General features: G+C 42.0%; 1 protein-coding gene across 4 annotated transcripts in view; it reads left to right on the forward strand.

The window, feature by feature from the left end:
- LOC141106091 (uncharacterized) overlaps positions 1-3173 on the forward strand; it is a 145585-nt gene extending 142412 nt beyond the window's left edge. For all 4 annotated transcript variants that reach the window (XM_073596514.1, XM_073596516.1, XM_073596517.1 and 1 more), the window contains one exon: positions 691-3173. In XM_073596514.1, the coding sequence (XP_073452615.1) occupies positions 691-961 (271 nt within the window). In that variant the 3' untranslated portion in view covers positions 962-3173. The remainder of the gene's footprint in view (positions 1-690) is intronic.
- The last annotated feature ends 7541 nt before the right edge of the window (positions 3174-10714 follow it).

Raw genomic sequence — 10714 nt, forward strand, 5'->3', positions numbered from 1 at the left:
TGTTAATAAACCCAAAAGCAAACATTTATTATATGGCTGCTTACCAATTCGTAGATGTGATGACTGCATGCGTTTTCTTTTTTAGGATTTATTTTCATAGTTACATAGTTAGTCAGGTTGAAAAAAGTTCAACCGTAAAAATAAAAAAATAAATAATTCCTTATTTTCACCTGGTGATCCTGCTAGTGAGTCTGTTGTTTTTCAAAAGAACAAGTTGTCTTTCAAATGTAGCAGTTAGGGGGATGAGACAAACCATTTACCATTGATGGGGGTGCTTACAATAATCGGCTTTTAATTATTAATGTACAATTTTTATCCCAAAAGATAGCCAAACTGTTTGCTGTAACTGCTTGTCTGAGCTGGAGTTCAGCTTCAATATGTTAGTGTATCTAAGTATGCTAGTTCATCTAACACTCCCCATTCCTCCAAGACTGACAATGCGGCTTTCCAAACATGTCCCTTGTGCTCATTCAGCAAAACTGGGGGCACTCTAATACAGGCGGTTTATTACTGGTCAGATCACCAGGTGAAAACAGAGGGGAATAAGCCCAAAAGAAAAATAATGCAGCTACCATATCTTATGACTGGTAACCTGCAATATATTACAATTTGGGTTTTGGATTTAATACTGCTTTAAATAGTATAAACAATTAATGCAACTAACAATATTTTGTCTGTTGATCTGTGTAGATCAAGTACTCAAGAACATAAACTAGAAGAAGAATATGGAATAGAAGAGACTTCGTTAGAAGATGTCTATGACACTGTTATTGAAAATGCAGTTTCTGATTTCTCAATTCACTATTTTTGGAGTAAAATTGTTAACCAGTTTGAAACTTCTCGTGGCATTGAAAGTAACACTACTGCATTTATTGAGTCCAAAGAAACTTGCAATTATGAGGATGTTGGACTTTCAACCACCAAGGCTATAAGAAGATCAGCTCCAATCAATCTTCTGTAAATACCTTTTCATGTACAGTCAATTAACAGTAAAGGAAATAAATGCAACTATGATAATGTCTCTTAATCCGGTATACGTGATCATCCTCCAGAATATTAAAGTCTAAATGACACTTCTGTTCTCCTCTTGGGAGATTCTTTCTCCAGTGATGAACTCCAATAAATTATTTTAACAGATGACTAAACAACTTCAGCAACCTACTTATACTCAGTTTTGCAGCACTCCCTTTTCGCTTTGTTTCTGTGTTAGTCATTGATGGAGATTTCACAGGTTTTAGGATATCCTCCTCCATTTCACATGACAGTTTTCAGACCCACCATTGACCAACCAGACCCAAGCATCCCAAGAGAAGGTCCCGTGCTCCCTCGCACCAAAAAACACCAGGTATTTTGCAAAGACTGAGCATAGGAGCGGTAAGGGAGCAAGCAAAAAAAAGTGAGTATCAATGGGTGGATAGTAAGCTTTCACTTTGTCACTTAGTCCTGAATGGGAAATGTGACTGAGCCTCTTTACCATGCATAGTACTAAACTGTAGTAGGATATTGAAGTACTGTAGTTCCTGAGCAGTGCCCCACTACACTGTTTTACAGTAGCTTTTAAAGATTTGATAGTCTTATTACATACCATGTTTTGGCAATTTACTGGCCCTGGTCAATTGTTTGCCAACTTTTGCTATAATAATCATCTTATTCAGGGCTTTTTTTCAGCAGGAACTAGGGGGAACTCAGTTCCACCACCTCTGGCTCAGGTCTTCTGCTCCCTGCTCACCATTATCACTTGGTAACACTGAACTCCAGCTTCTGCGTTTACAAGTGATAGCTTATCTTCCAGTAGCTCCCACAGGTCAGATCTCCTGCACAGATCTCACTGAGTGCTGGACAGGGACAAGGGAGATACAGAACAGGTAACCAGGGTTCAGTGCAGTCATGGGCAGGAGAGGGTGTGTGGTAGGCTGCCCCCTCTGTGGTCTCCGTTTTTTTCCCTGATGACCAGTTGTTGATGCTCCTACTGCATGATCTCCCTTGCAAGTGACTGTAGTATAGTATGCTGGGAGGTACTACAGCCGGATAGGTGCTTCAGCTTAATATTGCAACAAAGGTAAGACATAGGACAGATGGTGGAGCTTTTAAGGAGGGTAGAGAAGATGAGGGAAGTGGAGGGAGGGGTTGTATGCAGAGGGAAGAGCTACTATTTCATGCCATTTCGCAGGTATGTGTGTGTGGCGGGCATGGTTGAGTTCCTGCACCTATTCTCTGAGAAAAAAAGCCTTGATCTTATTTAACAGAACATTTATTCCATAGCAAATACAAGCACACTATAAAAATTATATATATATAAAGCATTGTACCTGCATAAAATTATCAATGACCCGCACCAATTAAAACTATTAACCCTTTCATGAATAAGCACAACTTTGCAATTATATTTAGAAAAAAAACATGTTTTCTTTTAATTGCATTGCTTTCTAAAGAAAATGTGTAGTCTGCCCTTATTGACATCTTCCTGAAAATGCCAGTTACCTGGGGTTTTTTTGGCTTCAATTTTTTTGAGTTATTGGGGAGGAACAAACATGTAGCAAACATGTAGCAAATTAAATCAAAGAGAAGTCTTAACTTCTAATCTGCACACCTGTCTGGTGTGCAAAAAGCACTGAAGCCAGAGAATCAAAATGGAAGCCATAGGGCTACCATTTTAGAAGGAATGTTCAGCTTCTTACAGTGTGTACTGGAAGCTGCAGCAAGTCAGAGTCCGCCTCATTTCCTGGCTGCTCAGCTTTACTGTGCCTAGTTCACTCCTTTCTTTCATTGGATTTCAGTTCTTTCAAACATGGAGGCTCAGTATCATGTGTAGATATTACCTAGAGCAGTCTACATGTAAATGCAACCTAGGAACATCTACTTTTCTAGACTGACATCCACCCATCTATGTATATTGCTATTTGCAACTCTTCTGAAAAGCCAGTCCATTGCTTGCATGAAAGAAGAGTATTAAGGACCATTATTAAAAAATATGATTGATTTGCATTGTGCAGGTACCATTACATTTATCATGAATTTAGTTATGTTACAAGCGTTTTATATTTTTGAGCATTTCAGTTTGTAAATTTGTATCTACTGTATATACTGTACATATAATTTATATATATATATATATAGTGTTACATTTTATTTTAAATATTTATATCTGTGAATAAATGTTCTGTATAAGCTAACTACTTGTGGTTATTTAAATGTTTGTTAACAGCATTGGATTAAGAAAAAAGGGCCAAACTACAGCTATACCAATATACTAGGAAAACAATTTATACACATATACCTGAGGTTTATTAATAAATTTGTTGCACTACCCTCTAAGGATCCACTGAGTTTTGAGTCCCCCTATTGTCTGCACAGCTAGGCAACACACATTTTTCAACTTGCATCCAAAGTCAGTAACCAGTCCGTGGGGTTGTTTTATTTAGAGTAAACAACTTGGATAGGGCCTAGGTGTATACGAGATGCCCAACTTGAGGTAAAACAACCTTTGAGGACAAAACTTCCTATTTCTATACAATAATACACAAAAATGGATCCTGGACTTTCTACTACCTCCAGAGTGACTTCTGTCTCTTAACAGATCAGCAAAACAGTCTCTGTAAGGAACACTTGGTCCCGTTTAAATTAGCTTCTTCAGACCCCAGTTAGAAACTACCAGCCCACCTGGCTGCCTTTAAGAGTATCCCAGAGCAAGGTATTCCAGAACGGACTTGAAGCACTTTCCTAAAGAGAACTGGTTGTATATGGCACCTAGCAGCCCTCTCCCTTGTAGACCCTGGGGGTGTAGATGTACTTACACTGTCTTTGTGCTGCAGCTGTAGGTGAAACTGCTTTCAGGCCTTTTCTCTGGGCTAGATTCCTTTCTGGCTAACAGGCTGTCCTTTACCAGTGGACTGCAGGGCAATGAATATCCCTCTTTCAGCTTTCTTCCTCCTTCCAGCCTTCAGCCTGGAGACAGACCACCCCTTCCTCTTTTGGCTCCTTCCCAGGTTTCACACAGCAGCACTTCAACATTCCATCTTCCACCTGACTCCCCCTTGCTGGTTCAGCCACCATGTGTCAAGTACCTGGTGGTGATCAAGCTGTAGAGGGAGCTTCTCTTGCACCTCTTGTCCAACACCCTTGGTAGTGATGACAGGAGGTGTGAGGACACAGAGTGGCATGAGGGCCAGTAGAACAGGTAGTGCCAGCTAAAGTTTGCAGGAAGAAGATCACCAGACAGCGGGACAGCGACGGTACAAGAACATAAGTCGAAGGCAGAGTCAGGATACGGGCTGAGGTCGGTACACAGTCGGGCAGAGAGGCACAGAAGCACAAGACAGGAGCAGGGTCAGAGTACAAGCCGAGATCACAATAGGCAGGCAGGAATCCAGAGATTGGTCAAGGGCAAGCTGGGTCAAACACGGATAGACAAGTATAGCAGGTTAAACAGGAACTAGCTGAAGACCACTCAGCAATCTGTCCTTGCCATAGTCCAGCTTAAATAGCTGTTTGTCACCAGTGCGCATACATGTGCGTGCACGTGTGTCTTGTGCACACTCTAATACATATGATTGTGCAGGCTAATGCCTGTTCTGTATTGAGCCTTTGCTCAGAATTATGAGCATGTGCATGTAATGGCCTTATGGTTCCAACTGAACTTCTCTTACACTCTGCCATTCCTCCTGCAGGGGATTGGCCAGATTCCCATAAATATTATGATCCCTGTCTCTATACCCCTGCCTACTAGCTTCTAGAAGTTTCCTTGAAACCTCCAGAGCCAGGGGGAGGAGATAGAGGACTGGTTTGTAGAGCCTTCCAGCCTGACCTGAATCTGTACCTTGACCCAATTAACAGATTCATGCAACTACTCTGAATCCAGTAAATTATCCTACACCTATTCTAACACTAGAGGGTGCTACAAATTGAATATTCGGTGTTTTAGCAAGCAGCCCCCATAAACAGCAAACTCTTAGTCATACATTAAATCTCAACTGTTTGTATTATGATACAGATACTTACAGATTATATATGTCTAAGTAGCACATACTATTGTACCAACTTACAATTAACAATACAACACACAACTAACACAGCATAACAATTCAATAGCACATATGTTAGTAGGTTTTATTATTGTTTAATTTATGCCAAACACAAACGGCACTAAACACAAGTACTACTCAGTACAGTGTCCAGCTGTAGTGTATTTTTGTCTGTCAAGGGGGGATAGATGCTGCGGCTGTATCTCCCAGGCTCCTGCAAATGCGAGGACTGGACGCACAGGAGATAAATGCCCAGTGTGCGTGTGGTCTTATAATCACATGTAAAGAAAAAAAAAAAAAGGCATGTGGATGTATATAAATGTTTGGAGGAAGAAAAATGCTGTCTATAACCCTAAGAACACCATCCCTACAGTCAAGCACGGAAGTGGAAACATGATGCTTTGGGGCTGTTTCTCTGATAAAGGTACAGGCCAACTTTGCCAAATTGAGGGGCCAATGGACGGGGCCATGTATTGCAAAATCTTGGATGAGAACCTTTTTCCCTCAGCCAGAACACCAAAGATGGCTCATGGATGGGTCTTCTAGCAAGACAATGACCCAAAACCTACCACCAAGGCAACAAAGGAGTGGCTCAAGAAGAAGCACATTAAGGTCATGGAATGGCCTAGTCAGTCTCCAGACCTTAATCCTATAGAAAATTTATGGAGGGAGCTGAAACTTCGAGTTGCCAAGCGACAGCCAAGAAACCTTAAGCATTTAGAGAAGATCTGTAAAGAAGAATGGACCAAAATCCCTCCTGAGATGTGTGCAAACCTGGTAACCAACTACAAGAAACATCTTACCTCTGTAATTGACAACAAGGGTTTTTCCACCAAGTACTAATGCTGTATACACACGGGCGGACTTTTCGGCATCAAAGGTCCGACGGTCTTTCCGACTGACTTTTGTCAGGGAAAATCTAAACTTCTCCCTATAAGCATATAATTTCTTTGCGCTTAAAAGCACAAAAAGCTCTCTTATATAATGCCGGGAAAGCGCGCTCATTTATCTCTCCAAGTAACACAAACAGACGTTGGTATCACTTCAAGCTCCGTGTAAAATCCTGAGCAAAATAGCCAAGTGGCTTTTATTTATACTAAACACATGGATAACAAAAGAGGCTGCTGACTTCAGAATCAGCCAATCAGACACTTGTATTCATTCAAAAGAACCAATGACACACATGCATATAATCAAATATAAAAGCAGTAGTGACGAGTGCAGACGGTGGTGTGCAAAACCATGCAGCAAGCACATGGCTTTGAACACAGCCGTGTGCACATTCCCACTGCTACCAGTGATGCGCGCCGTACTATACCATGGCCCAGTGGGCCATAATATTGTATGATTATACTATGGTTCCCAAGGTACGCAAACTTGTTTACTTAGGAGTTGAAATGCAGTCGCCATGGAGTGGCCAGTTCCTTGGAGAGACATAAACAGACATCCTTAAAAAGGTAAACAGATCCGCCGTGTCCACGGAAGGTTTCCGCATCCAATGGTCTTCCACCAGCATCTGTATGTGCGAATACCCTCAAATGAGAGTATTGCAGCAAAACAGACACTGGGGGGCATCTGACAATATACATAAATAAAATTTTCCACAACAGCTCCTCCTCTTTGTCATATCCTCCCATGTGTCCCTCGATGAATCTTGATCTTCTTCTTACACCTGGAAATGTATCAGTCCTTACAGTCCATATGAGTCCATAAAAAAGGAAAATGCGGCTTGACTTGTAGATTCTATTCTTCAGGAGGAATGACTTATAAGGAGGACACGACATGGTGAGCTGTAGTAATCGCCGGTCGATCTGGGATCCTCTGTGTCTCGTACGTGGGCTGGGCTTCGGGGCGTCTCATCTCGGTGAGGAAGATGTGGTCATCTGCTCTGGCTCTGGTCACGCGTCCAATCAGGCAACAGGAACACCTCATCACGACATATAGAAGGAATAGAAATAAAAACAACATGAGTATATATACCCCTACTTCCTTCAACCATGATCCGATGGAAAATAAAAAATCCCCCAAGTTTCCCAAACCCTTAAAAGGATTCCAACCTTCACCAGCTATAGCTCTGGCTTTGCCTTGTAGGGATCTAAACCTTATCCATATGGGCCTGAACTTTGTCACTACTATCCCTGATCCAGATATAACAATCTTTACTTATGAATTCCCAGAAACCCCCTTGGACTGTGGGAACTTCCTTGTAGCTTCAACCGTTACATGAAACATCCCATCCTCAATGGATGAGAAATTGTTCAAGCGTTTCATAAGCTCAAGCCCCCACCGTGTACAAGCAATTCCCTTCCAGCTGTCCCTGCCATTCTTACCTTCTCTCGCGCCATCAGATCCTCACGATCGGCCACGACATAAGATGCTGGGACGAGCTTCATCAGCACACATGAACCTCTTGCCTTACGGGAAATTACCTTATAAGCTGTAGATCCGCATTAATACCAAACTTCAGTTGTAGCACACTTGTGGGCTACCTAGTTATCCCGATACCAAAGCTGGCAAGAACCAGAGCTATTGTTAAAATTATAATTAATTTTACCCTCTATGAATGTTCTGTTAAGTTCTTTTGACAGGTGTCTGTTTGGATTTTACTAGTCTGTCAAAACTCTTCACACCAATATGAATGTCACGTAGCATGTACCGCCGTCATCGCTGGGGCACTAGTAGACCCGACCATGTGTCCTGTTCTCTTTCTTAGCTAGTTGGGATGCTTTTCATCGTTACCCTTGCCAAAATTTATTAAACAAAAAAATATAAATCAACAAAGATACTCCTCTACTCTTTTGTGGTTGATCCGCTTCTTGCAGTGTCTGGCGTGGTCTCATCCCTCAAGCTTCTTTACAATGACCCAGTCACCTGGTTGGGAAGAATGTAAACTGGTTATTGTGTCAGGGTCCAGGATGGACTCGTGAACCCTGTGGTGGACCTTTTGAAGTTCATGTTACAGTGATTGCACCCACCGCATCAGCTGAGAATGTAGTTGACAGCTAATGAGGAAAGTACAATTCTGTTTTTGGTTGACCTTCAAACAAACCTCATATGACAATAACCCAGACATCAGGACTGTGGTCACTGCATAACCTGTGCGTGGCTTACCATCCGGGGTGTAATACCTGGAACCAGTGACAAAAAGGTTCTTAGCATCTGGGATGGGAGCCTCCTTCACCAGACTGCTGCTTGCTGATTCAAATTCCATCAAAGAAAGACAGTCTTGGCACAAACTTGGTTAGAATTAGAGCGGTTAGTATTATTGGTTTGAAAATGTGTTATTCTCACCACTCTCATCCCCCCTTTTCTTCCCTCCTCATTACAAACTGGAGGAAGACATGCAGGGTTTAGAATGGTGCAGAATAAAACAGTGAAATAGCCTATGATACTTTTACCTTCTTATACACCTGTACACACACTTCCAGAAACTCTTCGGACCTGAAAAGATACTTATAAACAAAGGTTCCTTCAAAGAATGGTAAACAATACAACATTCGTGTACATTGGTAAATTGTCACTGACATTCCACAAAACCGATAATAACTAAACCCCCTGTAAGTCTTAATTTCACGTTTTTACTTAAAATACAACAGCCGCGACACGCAAGAGGGCTGTCGCGGTAGGTTCAAACATCTTGTTACCACATACAAACAATGAAACAAAGACAAACATTTAGATACAAATGCGGGGGAGATATTTTATAGTTCCCAAAAACGAAAAAAATAAAAACGACCAGATGGAATGCTGCCTTCATTCTTTTAGCGATAGAAAAGAATACAATTTGAAAGCACGAGAGCATTTCAAAATCTTTGCATGGACCAGCCACACAAAGTTCAAAAACAGGCCTGTGTATTTTTAATCACACAAATGTATACTACGCATCCATCAACTCACTCAACATTACAGATTTCTGAAGCCGCAGTCGCGCTACATCAACTCCAGAGGGATACCCAAAATAGTATCCTTGGACCACTTATGTCAATCTTTCTGGAGTTTAATGGCCTTTTCCTCAGAACTCAGATTTCATGTATTATGTAGCTGTCTGACTGGGGTGCATGGACGACCTATTGCCCATGACGATTCAAATCGCTTTTTTTTGGCGAACTCTGCGTCCAGAGAACCCTGCGCTTTATTTTCGGAGCGATTATGGTTTGCGCCTTTGTCACCATAATCGACCCCCGCATTCCGATTATTCTACACGGCCTGAGCGGGGCTGTTAGCGTACTACTCCTCACGTTTATGCTAATACAATCACGAACTGGAATTCCGACTATTATACACGGCCCGACCAGTCTCACGATATACAGCCCTCTAAACGTGTTCGTCCGACAACTACAAAAACACCATGAAATCCTTCGCTATTCAAAACAAAAACAATCTTATGGCTTCCGTCTGTACCTAGATATTACAATAACTTGGATGCCTCCTGTTTGCTCTCTACCCAAAACTGTATTACAGTATAAACCTTCATTTAATTTAAAAATAAAAATGATTTTGTCTTTCCAAACACAAGTCAAAAGATGCCAAGCCCCTCCCACCAACTTCCTGTTGCATACCTGAGTAGGAAGAGGGAGGGGGAGGGGAAGCCTCAAATAGCTTCATATTTTGTCTATCAAGACATTAGAAAAATCTATGGCTAACATCAACAGATAAAAACTCTTTGTCCCGGAGTGGTTGGAATAAGCCCCCATATTGCAAATGGGAGGGAATCCCCCTTGACTCACATATCCCCTAGGAAAACCAAAAGTTTTGACGGAAATACCACACAACAGTGTAACAAAAAGCCAAAAACTGAAACTCCTGCAAAAAGATGGCTGAAGGAGTTCTTTTTCCTTCCATGGCAGCCACAAAAAAAAATGGCACCATTAACACATGAAATTTAGTTGTTGATCCTGCCAAAATCTAGATTTCTTCACTAGAAACATAAACTTCTTTAAAACAACTGGAATAAAAACTAAATGATTCTACTGGAACTGGAATTCAGTACAAAACCAGAGATATTTCGCTCGAGACTAAAATCAGCAGAAACAAAAAGGCAGTTGCAGCAATTGAAAAATGGTCCACGGCAAAATGGTGAATGAAACCCGGACTACAGAAAAATGGCCGACATTAACAAATGACAAGACAAACCAGGATTTCTTCCTACAAAAACTGACTATACAATTGAAACACCAATTGAGTCACCAATATTAACACTTATCCCTAGACAAACACTTTAGGCTATGTCAATTAGGGCCTATACTGAAATATAGGTATATTTAACGAAACAATACTGGGTGGCACAGTGGTGTAGTGGTTAGCACCCCCGCCCAGCAGCAAAAAGGGCAGCTGGCTTGAATTCCAACCATGACACCACCCGCCCGGTCTCTGCATGTCCTCCCTGCGCCTGCGTGGGTCTCCTCCGGGCACTCGGGTTTCCTCCCACACTCCAAAGACTTGCTGGCAGGCCAATTGGCCTCCATCCAAAATTGGCCCTAGTACATGAATGCAAACCGGGGACCCCGGACTGCGGGCTCCCCGAGGGCAGGGACCGACGTGAGCATACGATGCACGTGTGGAGCCCTGCGCAAACCGATGGCACTATATGGGTACCTTTAAACTAATATGAGCATCTCAATGAGACACAATGCACAGGGACAACAGCAGACACACACCCACACTCAGGATGGACTGATGTCTCCACTCAAACC

This window comes from Aquarana catesbeiana, linkage group LG08, assembly GCF_042186555.1.
Source record: "Aquarana catesbeiana isolate 2022-GZ linkage group LG08, ASM4218655v1, whole genome shotgun sequence".
Classification (NCBI taxonomy): Eukaryota; Metazoa; Chordata; class Amphibia; order Anura; family Ranidae; genus Aquarana; species Aquarana catesbeiana.